The sequence below is a fragment of the Centroberyx gerrardi genome, chromosome 12, assembly GCF_048128805.1.
Source record: "Centroberyx gerrardi isolate f3 chromosome 12, fCenGer3.hap1.cur.20231027, whole genome shotgun sequence".
Classification (NCBI taxonomy): domain Eukaryota; kingdom Metazoa; phylum Chordata; class Actinopteri; order Beryciformes; family Berycidae; genus Centroberyx; species Centroberyx gerrardi.
The window spans coordinates 22385771-22406889 of NC_136008.1; the positions used below are offsets into that span (position 1 = coordinate 22385771).

The following is a 21119-nucleotide window of genomic DNA, read 5'->3' on the forward strand; positions in this document are numbered from 1 at the left end:
GATATTCATCCCAATTCTACAACTTGTGATAATGACACTTCATAGAAGATTACAACTTAAGTAACATGAATGTTGCTGCAATGGTAATTTTAGGGCAAACCAATAGGGGGCAATCCTGTCCAACAAAGCAGGGCAGAGCATGTGGTTATCACAGCTTCAACACCATGGCAGGCTGGTTCTGCAGAATGTCACTCGCCCCGACAGCACTGTCTTGGGCCAACAAATCGATTTAAGGAAGTTTATCAGCACACCGGGCCATATGTCCAACCTAGACTAAATAGAAATGTGTCAAACCTCTTTCATTTTCAAGTGATGGCTTGATATCTATTTTTCTAATCACGTTGCTCTCAAGGTTTCCTCATTAGATTCAGAGACATGTTTCAGATGAACCTCATGATGTCAGTGTTGACGTCAGCTTTGTGATGCCGAGACACAACTAGCTTTCAATTATATTATCTAAACTCACAGCCTTAAAAGATCGTGTTACACAGTTAAATATAGTATGTGAAGTCTAAAAATCAGTTTTAGAGGTCTTAAAATGTTGGGGTTTTTACAGTAAGGAATCATCCCAGTCACACAGACCTACAGACTGATGAGTCCACAGTTGTTTTCAGTTTCACATTTATTTCAGCTGCATAACTGGCCTTATACTTCATTCAAACTGGCATGATAAAGGTCTTAAAAAGTCTTAATTAACTTGACAAAACATGAGTGATACAACCACAGCACGTTATGATTTGAACCGTTACCTTACAAAGCCAATACATCAAAACTACTGGTGTAAGTAGCTTAGAACAGACTAAAAAAGGAGAAGTTACCTATTAACTGGCCTAGCACATATGTTATTATATGACCAAACAGAGGCGTGTTTGCTGCTTTCCTTGCTAATTATGAATCATTTGTGCAGTTTGTTATTCTTAAAATCAGTTGGTATTTATTCCATTTGGATTAAAATTTAATAGCGTTTGGGCTAGAACCAATTTATCACACTGGCAGATCTGTTGGATTACATTAAAATCGAAACTCAAAATAAGCACGCTGTATCATTCAGTTTCACTGTCAAGCTACACTAACCCACTTCACGTGGGTTAGTGTAGCTTAGTGTAGCGTCATGACTTCATATGAAGTCTGAGGTGGAGGAAAATATGACATGGGGGGGGTCTTTCAGTGAAAAACACCCACCCTGAGAGCTGTTGCTGGGACAGGATGAGTGAGAGTGTAGGTGGGGATGTGGGGGCTTCGAAACCACAACAGGTAGGCAAGAGTGACAGGTTTACCCCAACCCCCCACCCCCCCACCCCTGCACTTACAATATGGACCTAACATCCTGTCTGCCAACATGCACAGAGAGACAGAGTGATACAGAGAGACAAACAGATCCAGTCAGACTCCAAAACAAGCCAAGAGCTCCCCATCTCCTGTCACAGACTCTAAATGTGAGTATAGCAGAGGTAAGGTGTAGCATTTGAAAGTAAGGTGACACAATATATGGTGATATAAAAAGGTCACAGCGTGTACCAGGAAGATCAATATTGTAGCATGATATCAGATAAGCATAATCAGATCTGAACAACTACAGCTGGATAGCTAAATAATATGCAACAGGAGCAAGTCAACATCCACATTTTCCATTTAATTCCAAATATTAATGAGGAAACAAACACTCTGGCCTAAATATGTTCCAGCATATAGCCTACTGTGGCGTATTCATTTTAAATCAACTTCATTTTCTAATACTGTAATACTGAGAAAATACATTGTGAATCCATTATCATGTGTGAAATCAGATTGTTACACTCCTATTTGATAAGAAACTGCCTATGTAAATGAAACTGACATATCTGTGAATTTGTCATTGAAAACCTCCTACTGGACCAAACTAAAAGATGTCACAATACACAACAATAATGTTTTCTTTAAAAACTGGGCTACTTGGATATCAGACAACCCCAGTGAGTGCAGTTTTTAGAATAGAATAGAATAGAATAGAATAGAATATCTTAGTAATTTCAAGAAACAAAAGAGAAAGGAAATGACATATAGGCGACATACTACACTACAATGAAATGTACATCATACTGACTCTTGTTTCTTGAAGCTCTGCATTTGGCTCTGTGTCTGTATTTTATGTTTTGACAGACGCAGAAATTTTTTTAACGTCTATCACTTGCAGAACAAAATCAGGATATATTCTTAACATTACTGTGGCAAGATGGAGGTAAAGTTTTGTATCTCAAGCTGTAGTCCCAACCCAGTAGAGCTCTATTGTTTTTTTTTACTCTGCAATGGGCTTACCTCTGCTTCTTTACTGTCACTCGGTGTTATTGGAAGAGGAGTGTCGGCCATTACAGGCTTGGCAGCTGCACTGAGCTGCAACACTGATACTTTGTGGGAAACAGATTCTCATAGAGAATGATGGCGGCTGCAGGGGACGCGGGGCAGGGGCAGAGGCCAAGGCAGTGACTGTCTGGCTCTGACACTACACTCATAATTAAGAACTACAGTAATCCTATAGTATATATTAAAAGGATACTATATAAATATCACAGCAATATAACTATAACTATAACTATATATAATGTCCTATAGGAATATTATAGAAATATAATAGTGATATCATAGGAGAAGAAAATACCATAAAGTACAATAATGTCGCCATAAACTCAACATTGAATACCACAGACACACTATTAATCCTTAGAGGAATATAGAATATTACGTTTTGACGTGGTGGCATCATTAGTACAATTGCTGTGTGTTGAACAGTAGCATTTAACCTTTGCACTAATGCAAAAAAAAAAAAAGGGGAAAAAAGAACTCAAGTTGGCTCCCCCAGGAAGTCGTTATTTTGCTCGCAGAAAATAGCGTTTCTCTTCATTGATTTAGTAAATATTCAGATAATATACAGTAGGTTATATTGGCAAATTTAAAGTGAATCAATAGACCAAACCCAAAGCTATTTAAATTCTGCGTTTTAAACATGGTGGTTTATTTTGATGGACTGTGATTGAAGTCTAATCTTTTTCCAAGGCTCAAAAATAAAGACAGAGCATTGTTATAAATATCTTGAAAAATGCTGAGAAAACACCATAATTTAAAATGTCAAGTTTGGGGGAGTTTGTGTGTTGAATCTGTCTGGAATTGTTCAGTGTTTTTGACAGTGAAGATCGAGGCCTGTGTGATATGAAACTGAACGAAAACCACAAGCACGTTTTTGGTGTTACGCGGATCGCCTAGATGGTGCAAAAAAATGTTCTGCAGCCATAAGAAAACAACAATTACGTGAGCTCTTGAATTTATTAAGTCTTGAAAGCAGTTTGGTTGTTTTCCCTGCATTATCCACCGTAAGAACAGACATCAGTGACTGTCCCTTTGCACCCATTTGACTATTAACTCTGGTCTCATCTGTCCTCTCGGTACGTGCTGGAAGAGTTGCATGAATGCAATAGGTCAGAAGCTGCTATCCTCTGCTACAGTGGTGAAATATATTTAAATATATATTGTGTCTCGTCAGGTAGGTAAATGACTTTTCGTTTTGTTAAAGTATTCACAGACTGACATGTAAGCCCATGCCTATTCTAAATATTCTAAATATTCATTACTTTAAAAGGATAAATTCACCACAATGATACTGCCATTCTTCATAAAACATTTTTTTTCTGGTATGTCGACTGGATATAAAGTAACAGTGTTCAGTAGTAGTGGCCTCCAAGAGCGGCAAAGAGTTGGAGCAGCAGCTTGTCGTTTCGTTACTGGTCCAATAGGCGGCGCTGCAGACTTGCTTTCTGCACCGCAGCGCTCCACAGCAGACTGAGCAACTGCAAACCCCCAGTCTGTCTGTCTGTCTGTCTGTCCTGCTGCACTGAACACATCTACTGCACATTCTGCTGTAAATTGATTTTTTTCCTTCAGTCGCTTTGCCATGCATTGTAACGTTGCTGAAAAAAAATAATAAATTGTCATTAGAAGAAAAAACTCCAGATAAAATAAAATATTGCCACAGCTTATAAAGAGTCGTAGCGATTTGCACTTTTCACGTCACGTCTGTGGATTTGTACATTTCCCTAACAGAAATATCACTATCTTTTTATCCTTGTTTTAAATATACTCCATAATTTTATTACAGTTTTTGTCAAATAAGCTTGTCAGTGACTACATTTGGAGAGGAGAATTCCACAGTTAAACATCTTGGTTTAATAGCAGAGCCTGTAATGATTTTTGCTTCTTAATTGTGTGCGTAATGCCATTGATCTCTTTATGGGAACCTTTGCTCTGCGGCACAAACAGACGTACATTTGACTTTTGACTGAGCTGTCAAAAACTATATTAAATTATCTCAGACTAAATCTGTGGCTAGACATAAAACTGGCGCAGCCTAATTAATCTCATAGCCTGTCGCTTCTCATTACATCAAATCCAACGGGAAAGGTTGGAGAAATGATAGAGACATGAGAGTGAAATTATTTCTGCTTATGAACAATTGAGCTTGAGGTGTTTTCCTCAATAAGGATGGACTCAATATACATATACATACAGTATATATTCTTATTCAGAAAAATACAAAGCCTATTATTTTGATTACACATAAAACATCAGGCCATTAAATTAATCGTTTAGATAATATCCAGGTTGTTTATATCTGTGGTAATTTAGCCTATTTGGTTGTAAATGATACAAATAAAACGGCTTGTCCGGCAACAAGCTTGACGTTTTGATTATGGTATAATTAGCCTACTTAATGAATGTGTTTTTACGTCGTTTTAGGGAAAATATCTAGTTCTATTATTGAGAAATAAAGACCAGCCAATCGTCTAAACATTACAAAAAGCGTTAACTGTTTACTTTGCATTTCTTCACCATGCTGCTGATTTGAGGATGTTTTTTTTTTTCTGGCTCAGACCTCAGAATTTTTTTTACTCTTACCACAATGAAATAAAACGATTTAATGTGGTGGCTCTTGCATGTGCCCTCCATTTTCGCAAATGGGGTCTATGGTTTCAAAAAAATCTTGTAAGCTACTCAAATATCCAAAAGCACGTTTTCAAAAGCGTGGAGTAGAAAAAAAAAATGGATCACGGTTTCCTCCTGCGCTTCCAATAATGTCTCCAAAAAAAGGTATAGGCCCGGGCTATAGGGTACACGAGAGGTGTCAGAGGAGGCAGGTTGAGCTGAACACGGCTCTCTACTATAGTCTGGAGCCCTAGTTGCTATCCAAACAAGTAAACAGAGGAGGAACATTGGAGTTAATGACAGAGGAGGGGGGGAGAAGGCGTGTCGGAGGGCGGGCTGAGCGCTGCAGAGCCCCGGAGCCCTGAAAAGTGAAGGACCGGTGCGCATTACGCACACTTCCAGCCCCAGCTCTGGACGGGACTCCCACGCTGCCGCTGTCTCTCCCTCAAACTTCTTCGTCTCTTTCCACAACTTTTCACAGCTTCTCGCCTCTCTGCAGAACTCCGAGACAGCAGAGTTGGCTGCATGGCTACATGAGAGTTTCATGGACTTGGAACTTGGAAAACTTTTAGCGACGCTTTATTGGAGCCCGTCGCCTCTATAGTCATTGTGGATTACTGATACACCGCAGGACCTTTGGCAGCTATTTATTGGGGGTAAGATTCTGTTTGGCAGGGTATTCAGTCTACTGCAGGGAGGGAGCAAACCCAGCTCAACTCACTTCACCCACATTTTTATTTGGGGAAGAGAGTTTATTCACCTTTTTTAGGCTGACATGAATCTTTATGAGATAAATTCACAGTAGTGTCAGACTGGTGTGTGTTACATGATGATAGGTTTTTTTAAGGAGCAAAAACTAAATACGTTTTTTGTTTATATTGGTGGTTGTTTGCTGCATGATGATCACCAACTGGAGGTCATAGTTCACCTACCTTTTTATTTCCCACTACATCACTGGTCTCCTGTCCACGGCAGATTACATTGCTGAAATAGGCCCTCGTGTGCGTAGAGACTCGTCACTACTTTAAAGAAATTTAAAACCATCTGCCAAAAAAGAAACTGAGGATTCAGGGAGCATGACAAGCTACTTAGACTGCTGTCAAAGTGTAAATGAAGTCCAAAGGTTGAAAGACTGAAAGCAGAACAGATTGAACAAAGTTGCACATATGGGCAAAGAACAAGTGCGTGGTGACTTATGTTGCACCTGTGCAAAATTATGTTAACCCTATCCCGTCAGTAAAAGTAACAGAAACGTGTAAAACACCATCGCCTAGCGAGAAATAATTCAAAGATTCGTAAAAACTTGACTAAGACAACTGACCAACCCTGCGGCGACCATGTAAGTAGGACTTTCACTCTCCAAGCCTTCTCCAAGTGTGAATAATACCTTAATACCATAATCATACTAAACTGGCTATTATTATTATTATATTATATAACATGCGAAATATAATGTAAAAATAGTATATAGCCTGATTCATCCAAATAGCTGCTGTAGGGCTAATATTATGTGTTCCAAAAACACGAGAACAGAACTGTTTTTTGCATTCTCGACAAAATCTAAAGGTCATATGAACGTGGATCAGCTTGCCGTTGTAATGCTGCATGGCTTCCTGCCAGTCCTGCTTTCACCATCCGCAACACTTGAACTTCTACAGTCGACTTTTCTGTGTGGGAAAACATAGCTTTTCACCTGGGGATGGAAACATGGAAGCAGTCCCTGAATTTTCTTGTACTGTCAGCTCGCCTCATAGCTGACCTGCATTATGGTGACAGATTGAAGCTCCTTGTTTTAACGTAACAACATTGTCCTGTGGAAAAGTAGGTTAAAATCCCCAAAAGTTGTTCAGTATAAGCGTGCTCAAGGTAAACCCGCCTTGTAGCATGAAATAAAGTAGGCAGGCTGGTAGTGTATATTAAAAGAAGTAGGTTATATTATATCCATAAAAGAAAAGAAAAACGCGTATTTGCAGCAAGGATAAAGGTAACGTTAATGGAGTTAATAGTCAACATTTGCGGTGTGTTTTGTTCTGAGTCACACGCATGGACGTAATAACATATTTGATCATTCCTGGCAAAATTTCAAACTTTACAAATCTTCTGGCTCTGAAGTGCACTGAATCCGCTGCATACAGTGCACTTGGTTTACAGTGTGAACTGCAAACCACAGCGTCGAAAACACCAATATTTTCTAAACACCTCGCGTGGTATTTAGTGGGTTTGGTGAGAGTGACATAGATATAGAATTTATAGGTGATCAGGTCCTCGTGAGACGTTTTACGCCCATGTTGTAATTTAATTAAAATTTAGATTTATTTTCTTTATCAAATGCTCTAGAGCACACAGCCGTTTTCAAGGAACAAGCTTTGTTGTCAGTAACAGAAATGAAAGCAATAGCCTACCTCAAAAGCCTGTTTTATTGTTTATTAATTCTATTTTAATTGCTGATCCTCTTCTACATGACACAAATGCATCGAGCACAGTTCATATCAGCATGAGGCAATGCTGCTGCACATTTAGATATGGGCCGATTTGATGCATAAAAAATATATTTAGACGGTCAGTTGCCTAATGCAGCAAACGTTGCTGCTTCGTTGTATTGTTTGTGTCCAATTTCTGTTGATTTATTTGTGCCCTAATCAGGGATCTATTGAGGATAATCCCACCTCAACTCAGATTACCCACGTTTTATAACTGAAGGAGTTTACCCACCTTTTAAGGCTGGCATGAAGCTTCATGTCATTTAATTCATAGTGCAGGCTACATAGGCTACATTGTAGTAAGTAGTATCAAACTGATTTACGTTAGATAAAAAAAAATATATAAATGAATGCATTTCTGAAAGTATACTTGTTTTCTGTATGTACTGATTTGTTTTTGCCTTATGATGATCACTGACTGGAGGTCATAGTTTCACAAAATCACTGGCCCTATAGTAAGACTTTTTACGCACATGACTCACTGTTTTGTATTTTTCATTTCCCCCACACAGGGTTCTCACCGTGTCTTCTGCAGAGGCCTGAGCCGAGATGGGGAGCAAAGCCCTGCCCGCTCCGATCCCCCTGCACCCGGCCCTCCAGCTCACCAACTACTCCTTCCTGCAGGCCGTCAACACTTTCCCCGCTGCGGTCGACCAGCTGCAGGGACTGTACAGCCTGGGCGCGTTGCAGACCATGCACATGAACCACTGGACAATTGGCTACCCGCACATGCAAGGACTGAGGTCGACGATCACAGAGATGGCAGCCACCCAGGGCCTGGTGGACCCCAGGTTTCCCTTCCCGGCGTTACCCTTCGCGGCCGCAGCGCACCTCTTCCACCCGAAACAAGGCGGCGTTACGCACGTCGTCCCCTCGCTGCACAAGGACAGGCCGAGGTTTGACTTCGCCAACCTCGCCATCGCCGCCACACAGGAGGACCCGCCGAAAGCTGCGGATCTGGCGAAGTTGGCATCGGGACTTGGGGGCACCATCTCCGAGCTGAGCAAGCTATCCCCGGACAGAAAACCCACCCGGGGCAGGCTCCCGTCCAAGACCAAAAAGGAATTTATTTGCAAGTTCTGCGGCAGGCATTTCACCAAGTCCTACAACCTCCTCATCCACGAGAGGACCCACACAGACGAGCGGCCTTATACCTGTGATATTTGCCACAAGGCCTTCAGAAGACAAGACCATCTCAGAGACCATAGGTAAGATATACTGCCAATAAGCTTAACGTTAAGCAGAGGGGGCGATACTGTACTAATTAAGATGCATTGGGTCAGAGGGGTCAGTGTCACATTTTGTCAGGGGGGGCTAGAATCCCCAGCAGCACCCCTGGGCGAGAACCACAATGTGATATTATTATAATGATTTTTGCTGAGGCAAGCATCGCCGTGATTTAATGTGATTTAAATGCTATTTCCATCACAAGTCTATTATTTCTCTGTTTCTCTAAAGTTGTTTTTCAGAACAGGCAATTACAAGGCTTACACATTCGTTTCTTAAAGCACACTGGCAGGTCTATTCCCAGAGTTTTCTCCATGAGGGCGCTAAAGCACTATTACGCATCACAGTGAACACTCCACAACTTGCACAATAGAGACTTTTTGCCCTACGACTCTGGGGCTTGTAACAGCTACGAGCAAATCTTTGCATGATTGTGATGATGTGTTATCCATGTTTTTGCAGATACATCCACTCCAAGGAAAAACCATTCAAATGTCAAGAATGTGGGAAGGGATTCTGTCAGTCTCGAACTCTAGCCGTCCATAAAACCTTACATATGCAGGTAAGCTGTCTACATTATGAAAATAGTAACAATCATGATGATTTTAGCCGAACTAAACTGTGTGAGGTGCCACAGTTTGTTAAGATCATGATCCACCTATTATGCACGGGGACATTAATAAATCTAAGTTCTCACAAACGATTGCGTTTGGATAAGGTCTGTTTGGCCAATCACCAAAACTGATTCAGAATGAAAGATATACAAAAAAAAAACTATGTGAAAATTCATCGTTTGACACATAATCAATCACAGTAACTGGCACTATAGTGGAATTATTAAATTGAATGAAAGATATAGATAATACATATACTACTACACAATTAAAGGGAATAATCCTTTGCTTGCTTTAAATCTAAACAGGAGTCTCCCCACAAATGCCCCACATGCGGAAGAACCTTTAATCAAAGAAGTAACCTGAAAACTCACCTTCTCACCCATACAGACATCAAGCCCTACAGCTGTGGCCGCTGCGGAAAGGTGTTTCGGCGCAACTGTGACTTGCGACGGCACAGTTTGACGCACAGCCCACATCAGGACTACTAGCCTGGACAGCTATACAAACTAACAAAATAACAATGGACAAAACACAGGAAGACAAGTCGACGACGTTTTTTGCTCAAAGACAATCTCCAAATCAGGACACTTTTACTACAGCACATTTTAGAATGGGATACTGGTTGCGCCTCAATGGGACAGCAGCGGAGCCATGGCCATGTCCAGCTTTCATACCACCTGTAAATATCAAGACCATGTAAATAATGTTGTTATTTTTTATTTTTCCTGACCTTGAAATGAAAACTTGTCAAAAAGCAGCCATAAGTTTAAAGTATGTTAAATTGTATTTTAGAAATAAAGCAAGTTAAATATTTCCATCGGTAAGTTTGCACTTGTTTTGTTTTTATTTGATGTTTGAAACATGAGACTCAAAGTTATTGCCCAAAATGAATATTTGAAACCATTTACCATGGACATCGAATTAATCGTGTAGAAGTTTAAAGCCAACAAGCGGTGAGAGTTTACAGTGTTCTGGCTGCCTTGTCGGGCTTTTTATAGCAGGGTGAGCAACAGATATCAGTTAGTGAGTGAAGTGGCCTAGAATGACAAGAAAGTCTTTGAAATGCAGAATGATTTGGTCAGCTTTGATAATCGATTTTACATGGTAAATAATGATTACCTGTATAATACGGTTATAATACGGTCATAATACGGTTTAATGTTAGTTCACCATTATTTCTGCAGACTTATCTACCATCCACACGTTCATTTACCTACATCATTAGTGTTTCCTATTAGTGATTATTATCCTCAATATCTAGCACCTACAGAGGCTGATTAGTTTTATATTATCAGCATTAGCAGTCATATCAGATGTCTTTATCTGCAGCACCCTTTGATATCAAAGCTGACCTGCAAAGTGGCAGGACTGTTAACAGGAGTCACCAAGGGTCATTAAAGCCATGTAGCCCAATGAGAGAGAGAGAGAGAGAGAGAGAGAGAGAGAGAGAGAGAGAGAGAGAGAGAGAGAGAGAGACTGTGAACAGCAGTGGCTGTTATGATTAGGGATAGTGGCAAATTAAAAGGTGGCTAAATCAGGACCTCCACTCACAAGGCAAACAACCACCGAGACAAAAATCAATTTTATTTTTTTAAAAAGACCCTGTCCTCATATAACAGCATATAACAGTACACATCAGCTTAAGACTAATTATTATGTATGCTATGAATTTATAACATAAAGATTTATGTCAGCCGAAAGAGGCGGGTGAACTCTATTACGCAAATAAAACGGTGGGCCAATTTGAGATTAGATGGGTTTGGTTTACACTGCACTACATCCGTGATTATGATAGGCCACTGCTACAGCTGTGGTTGCTGTTGCAACTATTGCCATTATCATCATCATTATTTACACTTTCATTACAAACAATATAATTATTATCTATGTTATTAGGAGCAGGCCTATTGGCAAATGGTCAGCATTTGCTGTAGATGTTATTCTTAAACATCAGCGCAATGTTTGTACTTCTGATATTTTTACAAATATAAATTCCTAAAGTTGGATTGCATCCAAACCTGAGTAATCTTTGATCTTCCACAAATTTGATGAAATTGCACTTGACTATTAAATATAATGGAAATAAAAACCACCATAAAAACAGAATAAACCTGGCCTTTGCACTGTGAGCATAAGAGCTGGTGCTACATGTATAATCACTTATTTTGTTGTCCGATGCAGACAAAATGAGACTCTCTCTCTCTGTCTCTTCCTCTTCATCTGTGTGTCTTTCAGTCTCGGCCTCTCTCTCTCTCTCTCTCTCTCTCTCTCTCTCAGCTGGCCTACAGTTGAGGCCTGTTATGTCATCGGCTGCAGCATCTGCCAGGAATTATTTACTAAAGACTACTTTTCACAATTTAAAAATCTGAATTTCGCCTGACATTAAATTAATTGCCTGAGGAATATATTTTTTATGAGCTAGAAAATATCGTGAACAACTGGTTACAATAACAGACGATGAACGTTTAAAATGGCGCACACATAATTGCTAAAAGGCCATCAACTAAGGCCTAGTTTATTTCGCATTGTACAATTTTTCTAATTGATTCGTAAACTGAAAGTTATTTTCAGCAACAAAGCGCACCGCCTCACTCCATATTGAAGCACAATTTCAGAATAATATTAAGCCTATGTACTTTTCAGATTGCTAATGCTAAAACCCTAAGAAGATGTATGCTAAAAAGCTTGATACTACTACTACTACTACTATTACTACTACTAATAATAATAATAATATCAACAATAATAATAATAATAATATACCTAATAATAAACATCAGTAATAATAGCCTAACAACCTGGTGATTTTTTTAGACAATTAATTATTGGAGAAAGTAACAGAAAATCGTCAAATAATTATTCAACTGTATTGGCTTGTGTTGAACAAATTCGATCAGATCAACAAAACCTAATCAACCTAATTAAACGAAACATTTCTGTAAAGACGGCGTCATGGCGTTACACTGTTGTAAGTAGCCCACATTTTGTATTAGGGAGATTTTCACCTAATATTGTGCACTTACACTATTTTCCCATAGGTTAATACACCGGTTAATTCACTGGAATAAGGCCACTGTAAAGTGTTACCATAAATTGTGTAGCGTAATTGATGTTTATTTCCAGCTCAATTAACTCCGCCATACAGCTTATGCTCAATCGAAAGGGAAAATAACCTTTCAATAAGGTCTTCAAAAGGCTTTGGAGTCCTCTTAAAGGAAGTGCATCTCAAACAAGGACAAACAACTGCAAATTTGCACTTTGCTGAAATTATTTTTTAACTTTTTTACTTTGATGGAAAATAGATAATTGATAATTGATCAACATATTTCTCTCCTGAAATGAATATGCAGCCTCAAAGCAGTGACCATGGTCCTGTGGTCTTAATAAAAATGTCTTAAAAAACAGATTTTATTTCTATATTTACAAGGATCTAAAAATAAAGAAAAGACTACACCAGGTCTTGGTTCGTTTATACAACACTGGCTGTTGCGACTTCGTTGCAGTTTCTGCACTGGGAAGTAGCGCTGCATTTTTAGATAAAGAAGTAGGCTGCTTTTAATAACCATGGATACAATGCCGTGCAGTCGGCCTATTGGACTAACCGGATTATAGATAATCATAGCTTCATAAAACTGTCTTTGTAGTGGCCACAGCACAAAGTATCGGTGAATCTTCAGGAAAAAAAAGTAATATTATTGCAACACATCAAAGGAGTTGTATTGGTTATTGGAGAGCACATCTCGGCCTGAAATTAATTCAGTACAGTGACACCGACGGTAAACACACACACACACACACACACACACACACACACAGTCACATGGTGAAGTTCAGCAGCGACCAGCTTGGACCAGCCCATATGTGGACTGTGTCCTCAGAGGCCTTATCTGGCAGGCCACTATACAGGCCGCTCTGACGTCATATTATCTCATATGACCCTCCATGGCAAGTGACAAACATTCACCTTGTTATTTAAATCACTGACGCTTTGTCCATATTGCCATAATCTAAAGAATATAAGTCTGAAAAAAAAATCATTCTGTTAAAAACTTGAATCCATACTGGCATGAAAGAAACGCACAGAGATACAGGACCTTTATAGTTTTGTGCTAAAAGGCAAAAAGCACTTCCCAAAGAGAGGCGGGTTTTTGAAGGTTAGGCCTATGTCCTATTTGTGTGCTCTAATTAGGAAATGTAAAATCTGTTTATTACAAAACGATTCAACAGCGATACTAATATTAACAACGTTAGGCTATACTACAGAAATTTAAAGATATAAAGGGAGAGAGAAAGGATTTATCATGTCAGAAGCTTCTGGACGCAGAAATTATTGTTGTTTAACCGAAGCTTACGTATGAAGATGCAATTGTGGTTTTAATAAATTGTGAAATTATGTTACAGAGGAATGAGCCAAGCTTGCATATGAATCCTATCCGTCACCTGGTCTTGGTGACGCACCATGCAGGGCGATGAAGGATAACTAATCTAGTTTTTATTGGATCTTTTACTTGAGTTTTTGTCTTGTTCATTACCACTGCCTTTTATGTTATATTTCCAAATAATATCCTACTCCCATCAACTTCAGTGAAATATCGAGTAGCACAGGTTCTCATTAGAATTACACTTCCTCTGTCATTTTAGATTAGGCCATTGTGTTACAGACTCCCATTAAGTTTTTTTAAGCATGAGGACTGACCTCAACCTCGTGTGATCGAGAGGCAAAGATTTTGTGAATATAAATGTCTATGTCATCTATGTCTATGTCTATGTATGTCTATGTCTTTTCTATTACTATTGGCGTAGCATTAGGCCTCGGCATCCCAGTGGCTCAGTATGTGAAGGAAATCTTTCTCCTTGAAATGAGACTAGATTTAAAAAAAAAATAAAGGCTAACGTTTTCTAAATATATTTCACTAGTTTTCGAGAGAAAGTAGACATTGACAATGACATTAAGAAATGATAACTGTGAAGTTCATTCTGTGCTGTTCTCTCACCAAGGGGGAGTTTCCACCCAGCCAAATAAGGGTTGGGGGCGTGACCAGGAGTCATGAAAAGGAAATGACGAATTAAGAGTAATGCTGCCTTCAATCGTCCTCGGAAGCTCCTTCTTCTGATAAGAGCTTGTAAATACGATTTATCTCGAATTGAAGCGCTTCTGGTTGTAAATAATAACAAGATTGACCCTGTAACAAAAGTGGTGTTTCGGTGGGTGATGTTTTATTTTAGAAATCAAGAGGCACAGAGCTATCATGTGCTGATGTAGCAGAATGAAGAGGAGAGAATGTGCATTAGGTATGTAATTGATGTTTTAATTAATTCATTACATGAATTCAGTGCTCTCCATTGCCTAAACGTCGTATTTCGGCTAGTCGGATACCAGTCGGATTTACTACTTTTCTATTCATGAGCACGCAACTCGTAGTCGCACAATTTCCGACAGGACTTGAAGGCACCACCAGGCACACGGAAGCTGTGTTGATGTTTACTGATGACGTTTGCCTGAAACCATTGAGGGATGTGGCTAACTTTAGCAAACGGGATGAATTTGTTATTATAAACTCGGAATTCCCGAAATAGCTACAGGAAATACGCGGTAAACAAGTAAGGAGAGTTTTTTCTGAGTTATATCTGCAACCTTAGTGACCACACGCTTTGGTTTGCTGAAACGAAGTGAAGACGACTGCTATTTAGCAGTTAGCTTAGCTTCTCTGCTCTGCTGCTGTGGTATTTAGAATGACAGGACAGCATAGCTAGCCTATTTGGCTAGCTAGTTAGCAATAACTTACTATATTTGCCCAATAGTACTTCCTTTGAAACGCTATGTTATATTTAGTTATATCGATATGTATTAAGAATTGAATTAACTTATGCCGACTGTCTGCAGGCAAATGTATGCATACAAAGTAAACTGACGTTAGCTAGCTAGCTAACTCAGGTAACTCAGGTCCTCAAAGGTTAAGACACTGTTAACTCAGAACCAGAAATACTGAAATTCCTGAAATTCCCAAAAGTCAGTCACGACTCGTCTTGCAAGCTATGCAAATGGAATAGTTGTTCTGTTTCTACACAATGCTCTGTATAGAGCACAACTATCAGAACTGTAAGGCTAGGTGTAGCTATGTACATCTTCAGCCTGACCTGATATAACCTAACTCACCTTTTAGCTCCCAGGGTTTCCTGTTTTCATAGTATGAGGCAGCTTTATGAAAAAATGCACACTATCTGGACGGGCTAGTCCTATGCACGGCCTCACTCTGACTCAGTTTGACTCTTCAAAACTGAGTACCAAGCAGAGAGCATTTTCTTAGGTGTTTGTCTTTGGTATGGCTTGGTGAGGCATAGAACCTTAACAACTTGCATATTTCACAGTGAAAAAACATAAGGGCATAGTGCTGAGTGACATTTTGTAAGCAACTTAGACCTAATATAAAACTTTTAGCCACTGTAAATATAACCATAGAGAAGATGTGTATACATTCTGGGTAACACATCTACCTCTGATGCATCCTCACATAACAAGAACACTAGTATGTTTTAGTTTTTAATAAGACTGGGGTCTCATGGTGAGGAGAGATTTTTCATGTACCCTATGCACAAATACTGTAATGTACAGATAAACACGACATTGAAATATATCATAAGGGTGGAACAATTGATGTTAATCATAAATGGGTTGATATATTTGTTGTGCCATGTATGTGTGTATGTGTGTTCAGGACAGGGACAAGATGTTGGAGTCCTATGTCACACCGCTCCTGATGAGCTATGTGAACAAGTATATCAAGAATCTCAAGCCATCTGACCTGCAGCTGTCTCTCTGGGGAGGCGATGTGGTGCTCAGCAAGTTGGATCTGAAGCTGGATGTCCTGGAACAGGTACTGTATGTTAAATAACCTCTGTCCCAAGCTCTTTAACCTTTTCTCAGGCTTAGGACAAGTGACTTGGCTGTGTGTCAGGACAAGAGTAGCAAGACACAGATCCTGTTTTCACATTCAATACCTCACAATAGGCAATGTTGTTACCTGATGGCTCGGTTAGCTAACGAGGGTACCATGTAACTGCAACGTCCTGGGTTCGAATCTGGCCTGATAATATTGCTTGCTAATATTAAATATCTCTTTCCTGCACACCTTGTTAAAACATAAGCAAATAAATGATGTCCTTTTTACTAACTAACTTTGACTGTCTTATTTGCTAAAGGTTCCAATGCAAAGGAATTAAGTTGTATTTAACACATACCTCTCAAAATCCTTGTTGTGATTGTTGTAGTTTGATGTGATTTCTGTTTATTGCTTTTGTCCATAGATACACATTGATCATTCGGGCGGGTATATACAGGATACAGCTAACCTATTAGGGACCAGCGTCTCTGTATGTCTGTTAGGATTATAAAATTAGTAATTCTGTTTTATAGTCTGTCAACAGAAGAAACAGTTATGTGAACGTTGACATTTACTAACATAACAGTGGGTCTACAAAAATACAAAATAGATGTTTAGACATTACGACCCTTACTTACGACCCTAAAAATACAGGGCTTGGATAGGAATCTATGAACGGGGGATGAGTGTGTGCGCCACCAGCCATTCCATTCAGCCCTGGCTCACTGTGTGCAGCTAAGATGTATTGCCTTGACCAGAATCAGAAAAGAACCACAGCGATGCTGTTCAGCCAAACACGCACGCAGTATCTTTACTGTCAAGTCGTTTTGGAAGAAGTTTGATAGATTTACTTGGATATTTTGCTCTGCAATGTTATTTTGACACAGTGTACTTTTTTACACTTGTAATGTCTGGATTGGATCAATCTGCCATGAGTTGAAAGAAGTTTCTCTTCACTTGAGTGGGTTCTGACTGCTTCTGAAGAGCAGACCAAAACACTACCTAACCGAACAGAGATTGTGATGAAAGTTCTTATTGGAAGCAGCTTTCAGCCAACCGACAGTGGGAATTCTGTTAGGATTTTGATGTGTAACGCTGTGTCAAAACCTTGGCAGTTTTCCTCCCTTTTGCAGTTTGCTTTATTGTATTGAATTTGGACAATATCTCATGTGCAGAGAAGTAATTAGAAATCATCTTCTTACTAAGAGGAGTGAAATTTAAGTGAAACAGTGTGGGGGTTATCAAGCAGACATACTGTAAATTCATGACAGCTTTTCCTCGGAAATATGTTTGATTATTAGATTTTGGCTTAGAGTTGTGGAGGAGGCATGTGTGTAGGCAGTCTGGTTTCATGGGACTCGTTCTCACACAGAGTAGTTCAAGATGCAGAACAATGATTCCTCTGCCTCCGAGTAAATCTGACTGATTTTGTTAAGGCGTGACAAATATGTAATCTGTAGCCATTGTTTTTACTTTCCTCTCATCTTTAAATTTTATTTTTCAAAGACAAGTCCCAAATGTTCTTGAAGCCTCAGCAATCATATCACCATATGCCTTTTCAACATTGTCTGCATCACAGATGTAATACTATAGCACAGACAGTTCTAACTATATAGTTTTATAGCTATCTATTGTTCACATCCTCAGACGTCTTTGCATATTTACAGGAGTTGAAGCTGCCCTTCACATTCATGAGCGGTCATATCCATGAGCTGCGTATCCACGTACCCTGGACCAAGCTGGGCTCGGAGCCGGTGGTTATCACCATCAACACCATGGAGTGCATCCTCAAGCTGAGGGATGGAGCCCAGGTTAGTTCTTCATTGGTCTGACAAACACATTGTCCTTAGTTCCACTACAGGGCCAAAAGAGGGCTAGCCAGATCTTCTTTGTTATTTATGTGAAATGATCCCTTCCCCCAAAGTTAAGCTTTCTTATTATTTTTCCTTTGTGCTTCCAAGAAGATTGGTCACGGCCTTTGTTTCAAATAAACAAATGCTGATTATTATTTTTTTGTTCTAAACATGTTGAGCTTGTTGACCCTGGCAAGCCTGGCACTGTGGAGAGGTTGCTGTGGAAAAGGCATACAATCAGCCTGGCTTGGTGTTACCCAAAACATGAAGAGAAACTGCCGTCTAACATTTCATTTTATAACCCTACAACACCTATTGTTTTGAATATTTTAAAGACAGCTACTATCATTTGGCCCATATTTGTTTCAATTACCCACAAAAACTCAAAATGTTGTTCATGTTTAAATATCATACTGTGCTAATTAAAAACATAGTCACTGGTTAAGTGTTTTTTAACTGTTTAACACATGTAAATTGTAGAATGTCAAGTAATATGGAGCAAGAACATTTGTAATTCTCATAAGTAAAGTCCTGCTGCTCTCTTGAGTCCTCTACCCCAAACCCTCTCTGCCCCTTTCAGTGGTTTTACATTCCATGGCTCGTGCCACTACTTTCTTCAAGTCGGCTTAGGTGCTCAGGCAGGGGTTCACTCATTTGGATTAATATGACACGTCGTTTCTGGCCTGGCCGCTCTGATTCAAAGGTTTGTGTCTCTAATGAGCTGGCATAAGTAGAGCCAATTAACTCCCCCCCCCACAAGCACCAAAGTCTGAAAATCATAGTCTCTCAGTGGGGAGAGTGGGCGAAGCCACACTTGCTAAGGTTGAACAAAACCATGTTATCACCATTTTGTTATGGTGCGGTAAGGCGCTTCTCAGACAGGGATTAAAACTTGTTAATTTGACACAGCTAAGTAGCAGTTTCTTTTGTCATCCTGATCCATGCTTAATTACTCTTGATGAGTTGGGTCTGATGAGGAATGCCTGAAGAAAATAGGAAAACAAAACAAAGAAACCAAAAGCAAATAAATCACTGCCTCGTTGAGGCGCAAGGATGAAGTCATGCCTTTTAAACAGTGATTTGTATTTTGATCTACATTTTCAAAAGCTTCTGGAAGGAAAAAAGAGAGAGCATTGGCAAGTGTTGTAAAGACAGTCTCCAATGAGGAGCACATTTGAGAGTTTGGGGATGAAAGTGTATCGTCATTCATACTACCAGAATTAACCATTTTCAAATGCTCTTTCAATTTATCAAGAGATGCATCTGCCTTGATTTTTGAACTAGATTGATTCCAGCATAAAGCAGATATTAGCAATTGTTTTCCCCATCTTTTTGTGATTCAAATATGGTTGGTTCTATTTTGCCATTAACTTTCCCCCCACAAAGAAAACACAGCGCTCTCACTCAGCACATTTATTCCTCAGAAGAAGGACAGCTTCATTGACCATTGACCAGAAATATTCAGGGAACTCAAAACTGAGAGGTTACTTTTACTGGTGATTTGACCACTGCTATTTACTACTCAGCCATCTCCGTCTTTAGCATGTCAGTGGTCTCTCTGTTCACAGTTGGTCATTAGTCAGTGAACAATGCTTCTTATGAACAAGATTTCTAATTACATTCATAAACAAGTCAAGATTGTTTCACATCTCTGTCAACTCGGGCTGCTCATGCAACAAGAGTGTGATTTTGTCCTTGTAACTTATCAGTAAAAAAGCTACTTTGAGCCCTACCATGCACCATCAGGGACATAAATCTGAAAACAATTATCCCAAGAGCAATATTTATATTATTGTGTTTAGGTTTGGTTATAAATATTTTCATTTTTTGAAGTGTGGCATATGAAAGACATTTTTCTTAGGTTTATTTTTGCAGAAGAGCCTGGTCCTACCTTTGCCACCCATGCAGTTTGCCAAATAGAAAGTGGAGCTCAGTGCTCGCCTGTATGGGAAGGTGGAAGTTTCAAGGCCAGATGTCCCAGAAGAAACACATTTCAAGGGAAGTCAATTACAGCTAATTATATAGACTGCGGCAAAAAGATTTGTTACACATGAGCTTGAGCTGCCCAGAACTAATGGTAAATATCATACTATGCAGGTGGCTACTGCTCAAGTGATCAGGTTTCTTGTTCGATGGAAATCTTAACTTGTTTTTATGCTTCATACACAGCTTAAGGTCATGAAGCACTGGTGTAATGCTTGTACTCTCAAAACAAGTATTTGTTACAGATGTTTTCTAAAAGGCTCCCAGTCAAGAAAAGATTTTTGGAAAATTGCAAATGACGTTTGGACAAATTATTCAATGGTATGCACACCCATGAGATACAATTTGGAGCAAAGCCAGCAAAGTCCTCCTAGCAGGAGGAATTTAAATGAGCCGCTACACTTCTCTCCTATCTGAGGGGGAGGCAGCAGGGCCCTCGCTTACTCCTGTGTTCTCAAGCCAAGAAAAAGCAGCCAATTTCCTTATATTCTTTAGATTTGTGTAGTTTAGTTAACTTATAATACATTTATTTCAAGTTCATTACACTTTCAACATTGTTAGAACATTTTAACATAACATGATTTGCCATGTCATCTCAACGGTGGCAGTTTTCACTTGGGCCAGGTCAGAGGGAATTTCCTTGATTGAAGGAAAAGATCTGTGGGTCCTTGTCATATAAGTCACACAGAAACTAGGTTATGTTCCTCTGGAGGTTAAATATCCTGTCCATATACACATCCGGCCCAGATCCAGTTTTAATCAAGTTCTAGCAATGAGATGCAGGGAGTTTGGCATAGGAGCATGTAAAACCTGGGCCATGACAGTTCTCCCCCAAGCCCTTAAGTAATTTGGGTGATGGCCCACAGGATTTTCAAAAAAGCTGAAACAATTGATCTGTGTATGGAAAATCTTACATTTAAGGTTTAGTAGATTAACTAGTGTTTCTCTTGTCCAGTGGAGACAGGAACTTTGTGGTGGGCCTCATGCGGCCAAAGTGTGGAAATGATAAATGATATCATTAATATGGTTTGTTTTCATAATTACAGTTAAAGCCTGAGTGCCGGCCTGTAAAAACATCCGTGCGTCTTTTGAAGTTCATTAAGGGTTGTGTAATTTGACCGGAATTAT

General features: G+C 39.5%; 2 protein-coding genes across 9 annotated transcripts in view; both read left to right on the plus strand.

The window, feature by feature from the left end:
• Window positions 1-1346: 1346 nt before the first annotated feature.
• On the plus strand, window positions 1347-10073 carry osr2 (odd-skipped related transciption factor 2). Of its 5 annotated transcripts, none has more exons than XM_071902446.2 (4): window positions 1347-1451; window positions 7943-8638; window positions 9120-9219; window positions 9580-10073. In XM_071902446.2, exons 2-4 carry the CDS (start codon window positions 7980-7982, stop codon window positions 9760-9762), a joined length of 942 nt encoding a protein of 313 aa, XP_071758547.1. In that variant the 5' UTR covers window positions 1347-1451; window positions 7943-7979; the 3' UTR covers window positions 9763-10073. The 5 variants fall into 5 exon arrangements, with proteins under 5 accessions (XP_071758547.1, XP_071758546.1, XP_071758550.1 ...); XM_071902445.2 differs by having other exon boundaries at window positions 1357-1436; XM_071902449.2 differs by having other exon boundaries at window positions 1357-1436; window positions 9662-10073.
• A 4702-nt stretch (window positions 10074-14775) lies between these two features.
• Window positions 14776-21119, plus strand: part of vps13b (vacuolar protein sorting 13 homolog B) — a 351965-nt gene continuing 345621 nt past the window's right edge. For all 4 annotated transcript variants that reach the window (XR_013506903.1, XM_078287161.1, XM_078287162.1 and 1 more), the window contains exons 1-3: window positions 14776-14875; window positions 15991-16149; window positions 17823-17966. Coding sequence is in view for 3 of the 4 variants with exons in the window: in XM_078287161.1 (XP_078143287.1) it covers window positions 16003-16149; window positions 17823-17966 (291 nt within the window). In the remaining variant the exon portion in view is untranslated. The remainder of the gene's footprint in view (window positions 14876-15990; window positions 16150-17822; window positions 17967-21119) is intronic.